This window comes from Lupinus angustifolius, chromosome LG20 (genome assembly GCF_001865875.1).
Source record: "Lupinus angustifolius cultivar Tanjil chromosome LG20, LupAngTanjil_v1.0, whole genome shotgun sequence".
Taxonomy (NCBI): Eukaryota; Viridiplantae; Streptophyta; class Magnoliopsida; order Fabales; family Fabaceae; genus Lupinus; species Lupinus angustifolius.
In genome coordinates this window covers 14,971,712-14,991,572 of record NC_032028.1, presented here as the reverse complement: position 1 = coordinate 14,991,572, position 19,861 = coordinate 14,971,712, and the positions used below count along the sequence as shown (strand labels likewise).

General features: G+C 31.1%; 1 protein-coding gene and 1 long non-coding RNA gene across 2 annotated transcripts; both read left to right on the top strand.

Moving 5' to 3' along the window:
- LOC109335502 lies at positions 13,205-14,949 on the top strand. Its single transcript, XM_019571636.1, has 4 exons — positions 13,205-13,591; positions 13,695-13,889; positions 14,487-14,787; positions 14,915-14,949. The coding sequence occupies exons 1-4, from the start codon at positions 13,337-13,339 to the stop codon at positions 14,947-14,949; spliced, it is 786 nt and encodes a 261-aa protein (XP_019427181.1). The 5' UTR covers positions 13,205-13,336.
- Positions 15,444-16,561, top strand: LOC109335295. Its single transcript, XR_002106190.1, has 3 exons — positions 15,444-15,524; positions 15,751-15,801; positions 16,380-16,561. It is a non-coding gene; the product is annotated as an uncharacterized LOC109335295 (long non-coding RNA).

Genomic DNA, 19,861 nt, shown 5'->3' with positions numbered 1-19,861 from the left:
GTAAGCCTTCCATCATGACATAAGGATACCCAAGTGTAGTGGTACCCTAATACTAATTAGGCTCATATGATGGTGAGTCACTATGATTACGGGATATAAGATTTCCCAACATCATGAAAAAAATGAAATAAATAATAACAAACAAAAATGTATACTCTCAGGTCATATACAAGGGTATTTGATCCTACAATGTTTATTCGGGTCTAAAAGGTCACATGCTAAGGCGAAGTTCTAAGGTCTATATATGTAGAATTTGGAGGTACTAGACTCTCTTTAGGTCCCCGGACTGTTGTTACTAGTAGAAGTTGACGACTTGGATATCACAAATATGATATGAAGATGTACGAGACACCATAAGGGCCATATCTATAATACCTACTAACAATGCGAGGGATACATCGGCGCAATATTGAAGTGTGCACAAAGGCCCAACGATGACAAGCCAATATATCCCGAACAATAGGTAAACATTCCAAGTAGACGGTCGTTAGAACAATGCAAGATGTGTGAAGTGTGTGAGGAAGTGTACAAACTGATTTAAAATAAATGCATAAAACCCATAAACTACCCCAAAACCTGCACTTAGGCGAAAAATATAGGTTCTATACATAAGAGTTAAATATCACATTAGTGGTAAAAAACAAAAAGGATAAAATCAAAATAATGAACAACATATCTACATAATTAATCATAATTGGTCTGACTCTCAGCTACCCTAGTAGAGTCACCATGTTGTCGTACTTTCATTTGGCACGACGGGAAATATACAAATAAATGCAATGGATTCGCCATCAATATTTTTAGAGGGTAAACATGAAAAACTAGTAAAAATAGTATTGATCTGCTCACAGAGAAAAATTAAGTTTGGGAGTCGGTTATTGATGAGGAAAGTGTTAGGTATCTCATACTGTCTGTTATAAAAATGTTACCTAGATTAATCATGTAGATATTCATTCAAAACATTAATTATACCTACATATTATTACTAAAAGAAAGACAAAAAAAGGGTTTCTATTTTTGTGCCTGATAGGGAAGTGTCTACTCCTACGTATCTCTAGCTACAATAGAGAAATCAAGGCTATGTAGTTCTTCTAGAAAATGGTTGATTGATTGATACATTTTTATTGTATTTTTATAAAGTTAATAAGATAATATAGAACGAAAAGGCACTAGTCCTATAGTGGACTACCCTACCTTGTTTTGGACAACATAAAATAGAGCGACAAGGAACAAGTCATATAGTGCACTACTTCACATAGCCTTATAGTGCACTACCTCTCTTTGCTTTATACAACATTAAAGTAGCGTGACAAGGAATTAGTCCTATAGTGCACTACTTCACATTATTTTTATTAAAATAGTTTTTAAAAATTAACAAGATGTTGTAACGCGACAAGGAACTAGCCTTATAGTGTATTACCTCTCCTTTCTTTATACAACATAAAGTAGCAGGATAAGGAACTAGTCTTATAGTTCACTACTTCATATTGTTTTTATTAAAATATTTTTTTTTAAATTTACAAGACGAGGTAACACAACAAAAAACTAGTCCTGTAATGCACTACCTCTTCATGTTTTAGACAACATAAAGTAGCGAGACAAGGTACTAGTCTTATAGTGCAATACTTTACATTGCTTTAATATTTATTTAAAAAATTAGCAACACCAGGTAACGCGACAAGGCACAAGACCTATAGTGGGCTACCTTACCTTGCTTTTGAAATTTATTTAGAAAATTATATTAATCTAAAGTAACGTGACAATGCACATGACCTATAGTGCACTACTTTACCATGTTTTAGGCAACATAAAATAGCACGATAGAGTTTTATGTTTTCTGCTACTATGCATCCCCTATTCTCTGGTTTATCATACACACCTCCAGTTGGAAAGCATGTGCAACGTGAGTCATCTGCATATGGGCCACATCATTCTCACTATTCTTCCTTCCAATCTACTCATGAGCCATCCAGATATTCGGCCCACTTCTATCCTGATTATCCAACTGATTTAAACAATGGCAATGGAGGACGATCTAATAATGCAAGAGAGTCTTTACTTGGGCAGGCCCAACTCATCCTACACATCAACATTATCACAATTATGTCATGTTTTCTCACATTGCCAATAGGGAACTTCCTTCTTCTCCACCAAGAGACGAAAAGCATTTCACCTGGTACCCTATGTAACACCCAGGCCTTGACATACGACCCCTCGGGTCCATAAATTTACTGAGTGTGTCACCTATTAAGCTTAAATACCCCCTGAAATATTTTATTCCCTCTAAAGGGATCCTCCGCTACTCAATGGAATTTATGAATATAAATCCCTGAGGTCATGGGTTCCAATCGTGGAGGCTCCCTCTAGGGGGAATATAATATTGTAGGGGGTATATAAGCTTAATAGGTGACACACTAAATAAATTCATGGGCCTGAGGGGTCACATGTCAAGGCTGGGGTGTTACACCCTGACTTAGGGGCCACAAATCATTTGACTGTAGATGCCTCACTTGTTCATGAGCCTGTTGAATCCTTTGGTCATTAACAAATCTACATGGGCAATGGCAGTAGTATCCCAATTCAATCTATTGGAAATTCTCATATCACATCTTCCTTTAATTATAAAATTACTTTATCTCTTAAAAATCTTCTGCTTGCTCCTCCAATTACGAATAATGTCATTAGTGTTTCACAATTTGCCAAAGACAACTATTGTTATTTTGAATTTCATCCTAACACTTGTTTTGTGAAATCTCAGAATACTAATAAAATCTTACACCAAGGGTCTCTCACCAAGGAAGGACTCTATGTATTTCATGGCCTTCATCCTAGTTATCCTTGTGGCTCTCCATCTACCTTTACTCATACTTCAAGTTATACTGGTTTGCCTGCCTCTACTACTTTTAATAAAACTAGTACATTTTTTCTCTAGCATAATAGGTTAGGCCATCCTCATTAAATTGTTGTAAAGAACATTTTGACTCAGTGTAAAAAATTCTATCAATAAAAATTATACTGAATTTTGTACTTCATGATATATGGGTAAAGTTCATAGGCTTCATGCACCTAGTTCTACTACAATTTATCATTATGCTTTCGAATTAGTCTATGTTGATCTATGGGGTCCTACACTTGTTTACTCCATTTATGGTTTTCCTTATTATTTTTCTATTGTGGATGCTCACACCAAGCACACATGATTGTTTCGGTTAAAACAAAAGTCTGAAACCTTAACTGTTTTTCAATACTTTCTTAATTATGTTCACACCCAGTTTACTCATACAGTTAAGGCTGTTTATAGTGATTATGGGGGTGAACTTATACCCTTTAGTGCATTTCTTAAGACTGTTGGGATTGTGCATAGGATTTCTTGTCCTCACACACATCACCAACAAGGCATTATTGAGCGAAAATATAGACATATAGTTGAGACTGGTTTAACATTGTTGGCCCACTCTTATTTACATATGACTTTTTGGGATCATGCTTTCAACAAATCTATCTATCTCATTAACAAACTTCCCTCTATCACTCTCAGTCATATGTCTCCTTACCAACTTCTGTTTAAACAAATTCCAGATTATAAGTTTCTTAATGTTTTTGGTTGTGCTTGCTTCCCTTTGCTTTGACCCTTAAACAAACACAAACTTGATTCCAGAAGTTCAAAATGTATCTTTTTGGGTTATTCTCTAACTCACAAGGGCTATAAATGTTAGTCTAAGGAAGGAAAAATTTGTATATTCAAAGATGTTATGTTTAATGAACATCATTTTTCTTCTATTACTCACACTTCTACTCCCGCAACTCATTTTGTCCCTGCTACTTCCCATTCCACCACTGTGTTTACTAAGTTTCCAATGTTCCTTTCATAAGTGCATCTCCTCTGCCATTTGTTCATCCCTTTTTCTAAATTTCCTTCTTTTCCTCAACTAGTCAATGACTCACAATCACAATCTTCTTCTTCTGCTCTTCTTCACTTGTTTCTCCCTCACCTACCACTTTAGTTCCTCTACCTATCTCATCTCTCACCATTTTTCCTTCTTCTGACTATGCCCCTTCTACACCAACAACAACTTCTTCTATCCCTTGTGAACCCTTTTCTCTTCTTCCTTCCCATCCTATGCAAACCAGACCCAAATCTCGTATTTTCAAAACTATTCACCCTAGTGTTCATCTTACACAACAAGAACCCACTAGTGCCAAGACTTCCCTCACTAATCCAGCTTGCCAATAGGCCATGAAAGCATAATATGAAGCTCTCATGGTTTTGGACACATAGAATTTAGTTCCTCTACCTCCTCTAAAACAAGCTATTGGGTGCAAGTGGGTCTTTCGAATAAAAAAGAATCCCAATGGAATTGTTAACAAGTACAAGGCAAGACTTGTTGCCAAAGGATTTCATCAATGACATGAAGTTCATTATAATGAGACTTTTTCTCCTATTGTTAAACCCGTCACAATCATAATACTCTTGACTCTTGATGTTACCCATCACTGGATGAATGAGCAATTGGACATCAACAATGCCTTTCTCAATAGGTTTTTGAGTGAAGAGGTCTACATGACACAACCTATTGGTTTCCAACAAAGTGGCAAATCTCTTGTTTGCAAGTTAAACAAAACCATCTATGGTTTAAAACAAGCTTCTACACAGTGGTTTGAAAGATGGAAGGGTTTTCTAATCAAACTTGGTTTTCAAGTGAGCAAATGCGATAATTCGTTCTTATTTCAAAGCTCTCAATCTTATCAACTCTATATTTTGGTGTATGTTGATGACATCATTGTCATAGGGTCATCATCTACTCTTGTCAAACAGGTTATCAAAGATCTCGATAGCATATTTGCCTTAAAATAGTTAGGTCCTTTGGACTATTTCCTAGGCATTGAGGTTAAACATAGGAAAAAAGGTTCACTCTTCCTATCTCAGTCCAAGTACATTAGAGATCTTCTAGAAAGAAAAAAATTTATCTTCTGCTAAGGCTAGCATTACTCCACTGGCCAGTAACTACAAGTTAACTAAGCATGGCAATAAATATTTTGAAGATCCCACCTTTTATAGATCAATTGTAGGAGCATAACAATATGTCACTATTACTAGACCTGACATCACTTATAGTTTAAACAAGGTCTGTCAATTTTTAGAGAAGCCCTTGAATTTTCATTGGATTGTTGTAAAAAGAATTATCAAGTATCTTCAAGGCTCCAAGTCTATCGGATTAACCATCAATCCTGCTATTAGTCCTATTGTCTCCAAACTGTCTCTTGTGGCCTATTATGGTGCTGATTAGGCTTCTAACATGGATGACAAGAAATAAAATTCTAGAGCTTGCCTGTATCTATGACCAAATTTAGTAACTTGGTAGTCCAAGAAACAGAATACAATCTCAAGATCTAGTACTGAAGCTGAGTATAGGAGTCTGGCCTTAGCTTCTCAAGAGTTAATGTGGATTGAATCTCTAGTTACAGAACTCAAGATATATTTTACTACTCCTATCATTTTATGTGATAATCAGAGTATAGTGGCTATACCATAATCTAGTTCTACATAATAGAACTAAACACATAGAATTGGATCTCTAATTTGTTAGGGATAAAATTCAAAATAAAACTCTTATATTCAATCATGTGCCTTCAGAATTCAAAACAACTGATATATTGACAAAGCCTCTCCCAATAAACAATTTATCACTCTAAGGAATCAACTCAGAGTTCAATATTTTGGCATATGAAGCTAGTACCCTCAGTTTCGGAAGGGTATATTAGAATAATGCATTTAGTTAAGTTTGTGCCCTTTAGTTAATCAGTTGTAAAGTTGTTAAGTAAAGTAACTAACTTTGTTACTGTAATTAGTTTACCTTTTTATCCTTCATTAGTTTCTATATAAGTAACTTTGGTTACTCTTGTAAATTCAATTTTAAAATAATAAAGATTCAAATTACTTTCTTTCTCTCTCTCTACAATCTCCTCTTCTTCTATCTTCTCCATTCTCTATAGTTTTCAATCTCTGACACTTACCTTGTTTTTAAAATTTATTTAGAAAAATATAATAAGCTAAAGTAATGCGACAAGGTACAAGGTCAATAATGCACTAATTTACCATGCTTTAGATAACATAAAGTAGCACGACAAGACACTAGTCCTATATTACATTACTTTACCTTACTGTTTAAAATTATTATTATTTATTTCATTATTTATTATTTTAATTTTTTGTTTATATAAAGGATAAATAACATATATAAATAAAAAAATTAAAAGAAGAGAAAACATAATAATAACAAAAACAATAATAAAAATTTATATACTTAAACTATAATCCAAACAATAACATATCCATGATATGGCCAAATGGGGAATAAAGTATTATTAAACTCAAATAAGAACAACAAAGGCAAAATGGACATACACAACATCAAACATGGAATATGGATAATGTCAAACTAGAACAAGGATAACACTATTAACATCGGCAAACAAAATAAATAAAGAAGAAATAAAAACTAAAAGATAGGATGAATACAAACCCCAACTCGTGCACTTGGATGTTTGATGTAGAAGAACCATGAGCAGCGGAGCTCCGCAAGGAAGACCAACAACAGGTAAGAACAACATCATCCCCCATGGTGGGATGAGAATATAAATCAAGATTGTTGGAGACAACAACCATGTTCATAGGGACGTGATTGTCCCACATGGGGACAACGACACTAGGATTGCCTCTTTCTGGAAATGACTTGCCTCTCTTTTTCTCTCTCTAGGGTTGTCTCTTATTTTTTTAAAATAGATGAGATGCTCAATGTAGCACCTCCTTACTAAGTTAACATTATATAGGGAGATAAATTAAGATTGCAAACTTAATTTGAATGTGCCAACAAAATCCCAGCTACCAATTCACCATCTAATTTTTCACTCTTTATTTTACTTATTATCTTATTATTATTTTTTGAAAAAATTTAACCCTAGTCAAAATTGGATGGTTACAATTTCTAACATTTATGTTGTAAATATTGTGAAGTCATTGCTATGTGCTAACTTTAATATGAAAGACTTGTGAGAAGCAAGTATAATTTTCTACATTAAGATTATTAGGTTAGAAATTGGAATTTCTTAGTTTCAATCTCATTACGTTGAGAATATTCTTAAGAAATATAATTATTTATGCTATTAATTTGCTTGCCTCACATATGGTTCTAGTGTAAAACAATTTAATATCATTAGTGATAGTAAAAGACAATTTGGATATCTAAGCATCATTGGCAGCCTTTAATATGCAATTGATTGCACTAGACCTGACATTACATATGTTATGAGATTATTATACATGTGTGTAAGTATATCTAGTATAGAGCATTGATATGCTATTCAAATGGTTAGGAAATACCTTTATGCTTTGTTTGGTTGAATGAGAGATTATGAGAGAAACGAGATTGGTGAGAAAGAGAGAGGGGAGAAAGAAAGATGTGAGAATTATAGTAGATATTTGTATTGTTTGGTATGAGAGAAATAGAAAAGAAAGACACAACAAAGAGATATGAATATTAAATCTTTCAATGATAGAAATATCCATACAATAAAGAGAATATAAAGAACTATTTTATTAATGATTAAATAATTAAGAATTATAATGTAAATAAATGATAAAATGGCTTCTCAAGATAAGTTTTGGATATTTTTATTATTGTCCAACACTTCTCTTCTCTCGTCTAGTTTTTTCATTCAATGAGAGAATGATTTTGATCATGAGTCCCACACAATTTTATTATCTCTTTCATATTTCACATGTAAATCAAAGAGAAGAAAAATATTATTGCTCATTTTGGTGTAAGAGAATAAAATGGAGAGAGAAAAATACGAGAGAAAAAGTGTGAAGAAAGAAAGATGTGATAATAGAGTGAACTTTTATATATACAAGAGAGAAATATTTTTTGTTTCTCTCTTTTGTTTGTTGGCTACAATAGAAAATATGAAGAGAAAAAATGATATTATTTTTTAAATGTCAAAAATATCATTGAAACGAATATAAGATAATGAAATTATATATTTTTTAGTTAGTGCAGAAGCAAGTTGATTAATAAGCTTGCTAGCATAGATTCCTTATGCGAAAAACTAATACCAATTGTGTTGATCCATTTTAATAGTATTGTGACTATTTCAAAAGTTAAGAATCATTATTACAATGCTAAGAAATGATAACTATGTTGCAAGTCCAATACTATTAGAGAACTACTCTTAATAAGAGCTGTTTGAGCTGATCATGTACACACTAATAATGATTTAGCATATTATTTGAAGAAATAACTATCTATAGAGAAAGTACAAACATTTCTAAAAGAATTAGAATGTTTCCCTCAGAACGAGGAGTTACTCGTTATTGTAACTTGACCTACAACACTAAAGATTCGAAGAATTAGGTTCAATGGATAATAACATAATTTTATAAGAACTTATTAATGAATAGACATTATTCTTAAAGTAATTAGATGATGAGAAAATAGAATCTCTTAATGATGTCTATATTATATATGGAGTGCCTATCTACAGAATCCCTATTCATAGATTCAACAATGCGAATAAGGGAGGGGACCACTTTTTATAAAATTTTGGACAATATATATGGAGCGTTTACTATATTTTGATAGACGTACAAAACCTTTAATGCGCAAAATGTATTGACTTTACCTAATGAAAGGGTATTATGTGATTAGATCTAATGAATAAGCTTCAAGACTACGAGTTATACTAGTACAAACTAAGTCTTACTCACTATAAAAGGTTTCAGGTCTTTAGACATCATTGTCTATGCTCAGCCTAATTGAAAATTGTTATTGCTCATGGATTTTTTTGAAAATTCAAGTGGGGGATTGTTGAAAAAATGGGAATAAATTCTTTAAAAAAAAACTTAGACACGTAGAGAAATTGAAAAGGTGAAGAATCCGACAAGTGAAGAATCAGACGAGTAAATAATCAGACGATGGAAGAAACACACGAGTGAAAAATCAGACAAGCAATGATTCAGATGAGTGATGATTCAAGAAAGTGATAAATCAGACGAGTGTTGTACATCAAACGTCCTTAGACACAAATGTATTTAGATGTAACTGGATACATCAATAGATTTAATGTGCATGTTTAAAACAAAAAAATTGTAGATCCCTTGTAACACTCCTTTGATTCCTCCCTTTATTTCCACCCACTTGCCCCCATTATTTTTTGTGCACTTACTACTTTCGACCATTTATTGTTGTTGGAAATGAGTTATAAAAATGGAGAAATGATGAATAGAAGAACACAAGAACATTTCATGAAACATAGAATCATGAAGAAACCAATAATATTACAATGATGTCGATTGAGTGATTTCCATTCTTTAGTGAATATCATAAAACATGCATAATTGAGCTATTTTATCGTGGGAACAATATGATTAGTAATAACTTCTCACACAATTCAGAGTAGTGTTACAACCCTCTTAAAGAGAACAATATAGTCCATAACTCAACCCAATAACATCATTATAATATCTATAAACTACAATACACGTAACCTTACCTTTATCATGCTGGTTTATCACGAGGAGAAACCTTGTTAGTTTGACTACTTGTGATTACCATGAGATCTTTGATGACGGCAAAACTTTTGCTAAAAGGGGTGTAAGTGATTCTGGATTGAACCACAAAACCAATAGAATGAAATCGAGCCAAACATAAAAAAGTGCTTCAGCTAGATTAAATTTTTCAGAAATCATTTGTAATCGATTCAATTTTTGGTTTCACACGGTCCGTAAATACTAGAATCAAATTGAGTCGCAAAACTATTGAACAACTAACAATTACGTGGTATTTGATACCAAACAATGTGATTCTCCCTATTTGGTCGACTCATATAAGTAAAATGTAATTAAAAACGTTTTTATTACATTTGAGTAAAGAAAAGTACTTTAGAGGTTGGATATTGGTTAATAAGGACTCTATCTTCATCTAGAAGGGGGGGTGGATAGGTAGTATATATTACAATTGAACTCAATTCGAAATGCAAAAGATATTCTCAAACACTACTGATCTTAATTGGTTAAATGAAAATTTAATCAATTAAAACAAAGTAAACTTAATCGATTCAATGTAAAGTTAATCAATTAACACATAGAAAACTTAATCGATTATATGCAGACTTATTCGATTAATCAAATGGTTTTCTCGAAAATCTTTTTGGTTCTTGATTCTTTCGAAGCGGCAAGAAAACATAAATTATACCAATCCTAATATTCTCTTAAAGATGAATACAAAATGATATTTACAAAGCAAGTTTACTTATGCAATGATCACTTGATGAAAGATATCAAATAATACAAAAAAGCGATAATTGCGAATAAGTAAAAAGTAGGCTAAAATAGAAGATAACACAACCAATTTTATCTTGGTTCGTTTGCTTGTCTAGTGCAAACTATATTCAGGCCCCCTCTTCTAATCTCGAGAAATTTGTTTCACTAGAAGAAATCAAATGTTTGTTACAGAATACCTCTTTACCAAGACTTCTCTTAGACCTAACTTCTAATGACTATATGTCACTTCTAACTAAGTATCCTAACAATACCTCTCTTGGACCTAGGCAACCGAGGATTCTCCCAGATTTCTCTCTTTTCTCCTAGGTGATACATCACACTCTCAAAGAGATAAATTCACAAACTGGCCATAAAGTATGTGTACAACTTTCCAATGCACTTTCAATGTGCTAAAACATACACTAACAATTTTGCACACAACTTTTTGATGAATCTCATATACAGAGGTGAAAATAAATGAATAAGATTCACATATTTGAAACTCTGAAGATATGAAAATTCTCTTCTTTCAAAGATAGTAAAAAACTCTCTCTTTTTTACTTGAAAGATTTTTCTCTTTTCACAAAAATCACTCTTACATCAAGTATGAAAATTCTTGCTTTTCATAGTTCTTATTTCATTCTAGATTGATTTTTGCAGATTGCCTTTGCATGTGAGAAAATATGGTAAAATACCATTTTTGTTTGAAATTGTTCTGTTGGGGATAATTGATTAAATTATCACTTAATCGATTAATGTTTCTTTAAAACGTCTAAAATTCCAAAACATAAACTAATTTAATCAATTAACCATGTCCTTAATCAATTAACGAGTTTCTCATTTACAAAGACTTAATCAATTAGATAAAGTCTTAATCAATTAATGATTTTAAAAAAGAATTGGTTGAATATGCATGAACCTCTAAGATGAAGGATGTATGCATGATGCATGACTTTGAAAAGGATATGAGTATAAGTGCCCAAAATCATATATGCTGCTAAAATATATATGTTTTAAGTCATGTTATGTATGAAAAATCTATTTGATGCAATATGCTCATATTATGTGAGATTTATTAAAAGGTTCACCCAACCTAGACTCTTCTTATTCATAACATCTTATATGACATAAAAAGAATATAATTACTCTTTGTCTTCATGATCCTTGCTTGAAGATGAGTCTTGTGATATTGTTGTTGATGTGTCCATTATCTTTAAGCTTTAGTCTTTTGTCTTAATCAAAATCATGATCTTTCATAATTTGTATTCAAGTTGTGTAGTTAAAAAAAGACAAATTTGGATAAGAAAAATTGCAGTCAAAGGAAAACATTAAAGCCTTACATAATTGCCAATCCTATAGACAATGGAAAAACTAAAAAATAACAATTGACAACATATTTTGATGGTAGAACTTCAAAGGGAGGATTTTCTACAAATCACATACAAATGAATTTTCAGACACATGACACAAATTTAAGACATTCCATTAAGAAAAGTGAATTGATAATAACATACACTTAACTGAACCTAATCAACCCTTTTTAGGTTCAGTTTCTGAGCTAATCGAAAACCAAATTGTTACACCTTAACTCATAGTTATGAATGTCGTATTTTACCCACAGTTCAACCAAAAAATTGACGAACTAATACGTATGCTACTATATTATAATAATTATGTCAGACACATAATTAAACTGATATAAACAACAAAGTAAAATCAAAACTAATTAAATATTATGATAATTATATCATACGCACAATTAAACTCATAAAAGCAACAAAATATAATCAGAACTAGTCAAATAGTATCATAATGCACATGACTAGTTTGCAAATAAAAATTCCATAACAACAGATGAATAATTCCACCATTATTGTTATGGCAACATAATCTAACAACATGTTACAAATAATAATTTTTATATTTATAAATTTACTACAAGATATATATATATATATATATATAATTTTATGGGTATATAATTTAATTTAAGGGATGAGATTCACTTACTCAAAAAATACGATTAAAAAACTTAATTTACATATTGTTATTCATTTTAGAAAAATATAATAGTTCAGATCTAATCACTGATTCAAATCATTAAATTTACTTAATATAAATGAATAACATGTAGAGTGTTATTTTATCTTAATCTTGAAGTAACCATTCCTTTATTTAATTAGTAAACCTATTTAATTAGTAAACCATCATAGTTAAACTATTATATTAATATGAACTTTACTCAACTTCCATATCTGTTTTTTTTCGTAACTTGCTGCTCCGCGGCATCTTGTACATTGAATTACATAACCGGTTGACTGGTGAAGACTAGTAATACTAATAGTAACTTTTTATTTAGAAAATTCATGATTAGCGCGATGGAATTCAAATCGTATTTGTGACTCACATGCTTTCCACCCATATAAACATAGAAACCGAAACAAAAACAGTAATAAACACCAAAAAAGAAAAAGAAACTTAGTAACATCAACTGTCATTGCCAGCTGCATTGTTGGCGCCTGTCTAATGCAGAATTTTATTTTTAAATTTTATTTACTTGTTTAGGTGTCAATTTTTAATTAGTTGGGACATAAAATTGAGACAGGTGATCCTATTCCTATGTGTCCCGCAACCTGTTCCCAAACACTGTCCAGTTCAATTAGTATCAAGCAATTAATATAAAAATACAGATTTTATTTTTAAAACATTTTTATTTATTTAGGTGTCAACCTTTAATTGGTAGGTACTTAAAATTTAGACAGCTTTTGAGAGAGGTGAACCTGTTACTCCCCACTCATCACATAGCGTCCAACTGTGTAGCTCCGCTTTTTTTCCCTCTCAATATATACACACTCATTCTTCTCTTTCCCACCAATCTCATTCTTTTCTAACGTTTCCTTTATTTACGAAACAGTTTCTTCGGCTTCATATTCTTATTCCATTTAATTCTGTGTTATTCTTTCTTTCACTCTGTTCCTCTTTTTCTTTACAAATTCAGTCCTAAATTCAATTTTTTATATGGCTGAGAATTTGGATGACGGTGAGTTCTGGCTCCCACCACATTTTCTTACCGATGACTACACTCCTATGAACAACAACAGCGCTAAAAACGTCGACGTTTTAAGCGCCTTGTTCCCTTCCGACTTGAGTTCCCTAGTTGAGTCTGTGGTGTGGTCCAGTGAGACTGAAAGTAGTGATGAGGAATATCATATGGCGGATTTGACTCGCCATATGACTCACCAACTTGATCTCGACCCCTCCCAAAATTCTGAGGTATTACAACACTATAAAATCAAATAACACTAATGTAGAATGCTATTTTGTTTAATTTGTTTTTTTGTTGTCGTAGGGTGTTTACTTCACTCGTTCTCCGCAGAGTCCGAACAGCGTTTACAATTTGAACACACATAGAGCAACGTGGGATCTGCTACATGCAGCTGCAGGGGAAGTTGAGAAGATGAGGCTCTTGGTTCCACCTAAGAAGCCTTCTCTAGCGACCCTAACCAACTCTGGAGTAGGATTCTACACTCAACAACACTCGCTCACTCACCAACAATTTCAAATAGCACAAGTAATAATCCCTAACACCACATTCCTTGCGTTAAATTACATAATACTTTTTTTATTTAGTTATCAGTAACTTCTGATTTGATAATGTCACGGTTCAAATACTAAAAATAATATAAACTTTTAGCTTATTTGTGATGTATTAATCCTTGGCATTCACACTATGCCTGAGCCTTTCAGACTTGGCTTCCCTTCATTAATCTTGGATATGTAAAGTCATTTGAATGAGATACTTTATTGTGTTTCCATACTTTACACTATTTAAGAGAAACGTGTAAGGTATTTTTATCCTATTTTTATTTATTATATTTTTTGATTTTACTAGTTTGGTTCTTTCAAAACTAAAAAACTCAAAATAGTTTCAAAAATTTTAAATATGCGTCAAACAGGTTATTATTAGAATAAAATTAGTCTCAACATATTAAAAATGACTAATTTAACTCACATTTTAAATTTTTAGAGAGTATTATATATGTTTTCAATTTTTGACCAACCAATTATTAAAATCCAAAAAAGATAAGAGATAAAATGAATAATTACTCATATTTTTGTTATCCTATTTATTTGTTGGGTTTGTTTTGTTTATTATTTTTGGGTTTAGATGGAGCAGCAGCAAGGTTTGGTATGGGGTGGTGCTAATACTACTACACAGTTGAAGGGGTATTCTGGTAATTACCAATGGGGGCAAAATAACAAGATGGTGGCGAACAGAGTGACTAACATTGATGGTGGTTTGTCTTCTTGTGCTTGGCCTCATATTCAACGTGCCAAGCAGCAATATGAGTGTGGCATGAAAGCTGTAAATCTTGTAAACCCTTCTGTTCAAAGGGAAAGCATTGGAACTGGTGTCTTCTTACCTCAGAGGATTGTTGACTTTCCAATAAAGTCCAAAAAGAAGCCAGGTAAATATATTATTTACAAAGGTTTGGATGGTTGTAACAACTATTTCAAATTGTGTTTTTATAGTGATGATGGTCACATTTGCACTAATTATTATGATTTAGTGTCACAATTGGGTTTTGGTTGTAGCCAATCATTATAACTACAATATTGTGATCATGTAATGCGGTTTACAATTTAAATTATTGACTGTAATTGTGGTTGTAATATTATTTTGATTTTGATATGTCATTTTTTTCTCTATTGCCTTTTGTCTACAAATGGCATAAATTGTCATGTTTGGGTAAAATTATTGGTAAAAAGTGTCATTTAATTTTTCAAAGCTTGGTTAAACCTTTTGAAATACGTATAACTTCATAAGTTGACCATATTTATATGGTTTCTGAATTTTACATAGAGATACTGCATATTTGGGTATCTAAAAGTAACTCCTTTAATAATGTAAAAATTGTTTGGTTTCACGTAAATTAATCTTGACCATGAAAATGACATCTATCTAAATTAATCTTGACTACAAAGTTGACATCAACCTAAACTAATCTTGACTATTTGAAATTTATTTTGTCTCAAAATAGTGGTGTTTTTCTGTCTTTAGCCAATAGAATTTTATTGAACAGTGTAAAATTAATAGTTTTTATTTTTACAATTTTGAAGTATCATCTTTTTATTGTATTGGGACATGGACGGGACAGTTCATCCCCCCTCTTTGACTACAAAAGTTTGTTCGCTGTTTTTATGGGTAATTGTTTTGGAATTGTTGTTTATGATAGTTTAAGTTTCTTACATTCTATTGGATGCTTCCGATCCTCTCAATTACTTTTTTTATGGTTTAAGTTAGATACAAGGTTTTCTTTATGAAAATCCTTTTATGAAAACAACAATTCAAAAGGATTATTTTATTCCTATGTTTTTTTCTTCTCATATAATTGTTGATTCTTTTAATATTTGTGTTTTTTTCTTGACAGATTCTAAGCAACTCCACCATCGTTCCAATGAAGCTTTATATGAAGACTATGGTAAATTTTAAGTGGAGGACATTGATTTTTTTATTCTGTTTTTCTGTAGTGTTCTGCATCGAGATTTGATTTGTTTCAGGATTATTACTACTGATATATGAATTTCTGAATTGATGCATCATTAATTCAGTTATGAATACTAATTAAAAATGGCCAATGATTTCAATAAAATTGGTAAATGCACCTTGAAGAATTAAATGTTGAAAATTTTAAGTATATGTAAGTTTTTTACCATAATATTAATATTAGTATAGAAATTTATACATAGTCATATATAATTTATTTGTATTTATTTTTCTATACTAATTAATAATAATAAATAAAAAATAATAAAATGACAATATATAATTGTTAGTACATAGATTTTTTTCTCTTATGTAAAATGTTAAGGTCAAGAAAGGGAAATAGAAGAATCGAGAATTATAAAAGATTTTTATGAAATAACTTTGGAGTCTTTCTTTTTTCTTAGTTTTATTTCAAAAATTCAACTCGCAAATAGGACTTTAAAGAAAACCTTTAAATTATCCACACCTTTGTAGCTTTATTCATCCGAGAGTTTATGATTTTTGTATATGCAGAATCAGCTTTTCCAAAGATTGGGAGCAATTATGGCATTTCTAAACAGAAGCGTAACCAAAAGCACAAGCTACCAAGGTTGAACCATGAGACCCAGCTACCTCAGGATTGGACGTACTAACCATTTAGCTCTACTTTGATTTGCTCGGAGTGGTGAGTAGGGGCTTTGGTAAAAGGGTAGTGATATTTGATTACGTGGTGGATAATCAGTTTGATAGTTTTCTTCTACAAGAGACTAGTATTACAAGAAGAAGAAATAGGGGTTTTGTTGATTGGTTATGGACTGACTAGAAAAACAAAATACTATTCAGAAAAATAAGTGCTAAAGTTGATGGGGTGGGAAAAGCTGCATTAGTATATTTGGCTTTTTATATAGGTATAAAGTAAAAAATAATTAGTGTTATTGCTGGCTTCTGAATTGCAGCACCTGTTTTTTAGATAGTTGTAGACAATAAAGTGGGAATTTTGGGAAGATGGGTGTATTAGTTTACATCTACAGCTGTTTCGTTTATTGAAATGTTATGTGGGGAATTGTATTACATTAAAAATTTGAAAAAACCTGCCTACATTGAATTATATATTGAGGTACAAATACAATCTCTGTTAAAATCTGAATACAACATGTCTATTGTAATTTTTATAAGTTATTTTGTATTTTCTATATAAATTTGTTTTTACTCATTTTTCCATATTAAAAATTGATTATCTCTACATTTAGTTGTTATTAGAAATATTAGTTAATATATAATATTAATTAAGGGTAACATTGTATTTTATAACATTTCTAGAAAGAATAAGAAATATGATCACTTCTATGGGTAATGTTCAAATTTTCTATGCTAAACTTTATAAAAGGCATTAAAATAAAAAACAAAACTGAATGAAAAGTTCAGTATTATAAATGATAGTAATACATTTATAGAAAATATTCATCAATAGAATATAAATAAATAATAATTCTAACCTATTTATATTTTCCATTGAAGTCTATTTGAGTTTGAATACTTCCACAATTTTATTGTTGTTGAACATCAACATTGCCAGAAGCAATTTTTTGGACATAAATCTCACTCAATACAAAGTTCTAACTCCATAATCTTATTGATAAAATTAATTGTTAAGACATTTGCTTGATTCTACAAAAGAGCCATATTTGAATAAAATTCAATTCATCAAAGTACCTCTTGAATCTTTTAAAGACATGAGTATGACTCTATTTGGACAATCTTTAGTAATTCCAAATTGTATTTAATTTTATTGACCATTCACTAACCCTTTCAAATTTGATATTGCAATGATGGGTGACAAGCAATGAATTTGGATGCATGGAACACCAATTCATATAAATTTATTTAAAACATATTTTAAGTTATCTAATTTATCCATATCCAAATTTAGTGGATGAATTTCACTTCATTCATGACTCATTTTCATGAATTTGGATGAATGAATATTTAATCCATTTGACCATTTTATTGAAACTAAAAACACTTTTAAAGAAAAATATTCTTTTAAAAATCACTACTTCAATAAACACTTTTTAAAATCATCCTTTAAAAAACTGATTTTTAAAAGTGTTTTTAATTGTTTTTAAAAAGCAATGCTTTTTTTAACTTTAAAAAGAATTTTTTTTTTCAATATTTTGCATGCAACATTTAAGGTGCTATATGTAAAAAATTTAATAAATATTTAATATGTTATGCACTTAACAACAAACTTTTATTATTAACTACATCCACATGTTCTATAATTGATCTCAATTTAATAAAAATTTAAAGTGGGAGTGAGAAAACTACAAGAAAATGAGAGTTAATATAGTAAATGAAAATGAAAAGCAAAATACATCATTTCTTTATTTTTGTTTTTTTGGATGGATCGGATATTCATCCAAATAGATATATCCATGAATATTTATTGGATATGATGAATGTATTTGAATTCATTCATTACTAAAGTTGTCTATTGAATTATATATATTTAAATCTATTAGCTTTAATGATGGATGTATTTAATTTTATTGGATTTGAATGAATTATAAATTTTGGATAATTTTATCACATCTAATTGCAAGTATTAGTTGTAGCACAAGTGAAAAAGCTAGATATTATTGTCATACTAGAAAACATTACCAATAAACTATTAAAACATCACTCATATGAAGGAATGTAGTGAATGCTTCCTCAAACTTGCCCTAAGCATGTCATGAGCAAATGATCTTACAATGACGATAAAGTAGGTCCAGAGAAGGAGCAACAACGTAGGTAAGTAGTAGAGACTGTTAAATAGACAACATAAGGGATATGCAAAGAGGTTGGAAGAATGAAATTAAGATTTTAGGTTGGGAAAAGAAGGGGACTTAATAAAAGATAAACGAGTTAATTGTCCAAAATTTTTAAAGTTCATTAGAGCCTTACTCTTGTGTGTTTAACTCAACTTCTACTTCAAAAGAGTGTTGGAGATTTTCCATCTATAATCCTTAGATTGAATGCGGAAACCCTAATGATCATGGCTTTGTTCCTATAACACAATGTTTATGTCCATACATAAACCCAAATGGAACAACCATGATCTAGACCGAATAAACCACAATTGATTTCTTGGTGAAGAAAAAGAGCATATCTTGATTAGCCATTTGGAATCTCGAAGGTATGAGGATGTAATGATATTCCAGATGTTAGAGCGCCTGATGGTTTTCCTTATACTTCTCTAGAGGGGAATGAGAAAGCCAAGTTCTTGCCTTAGTATTCTGATGATTTGTTACCTTCCTTATGGAATTGTGATGGTATGTTATCCATATTTGAATAACTCCTCACAATTCCCTTTATTCTCACTAGCCTACTCAACAAAACGCGTTGCTCTACAAATGGGGACCATAACCCATAAAAGTAACCCCGAAGCGGTTACCACTTAAGTTGCAATAATTCTGATTCGGTCCTTTCATCAAATCAGAAATTGCGTGAAGATATCTACACTTATATTATTTCATGACACACGTGCCCTTAGCCACCAAATTAATTCTTGAGGATCATTTTATATTTTGGCTAATCAAAATAATGGCCATAACACAATTATAGAATTATATTTGTGACCCATAAATTGTCAAAAATTCTAACAATCTCCCACTAGTCACACATATGATTCTCCATATGTGTTATCCTTATTGTGCGCTTAAATATTGCCATTATGACTCAGGCATACCTAAATTATCTCGTCCATTAGTCATGTCTCCATATCGAATCACAGTAAATTTTGCCACATCAATCATGACTAATTCAACAATGATCACCAACATTGACACAACTAAATGACATAGATACATCATGAAATGTGTAGCATGAAAATTACATGAATATGATATGTACATGTCAATTTTCATCTGGTCCTACTTAACTTTAGTGAGATCCTTAATAATAACATAAAACCTTATTGTACAAAGTATAAGGATAGAATAACAAATTGAATGATTAATCAATTGAAGTTTGAA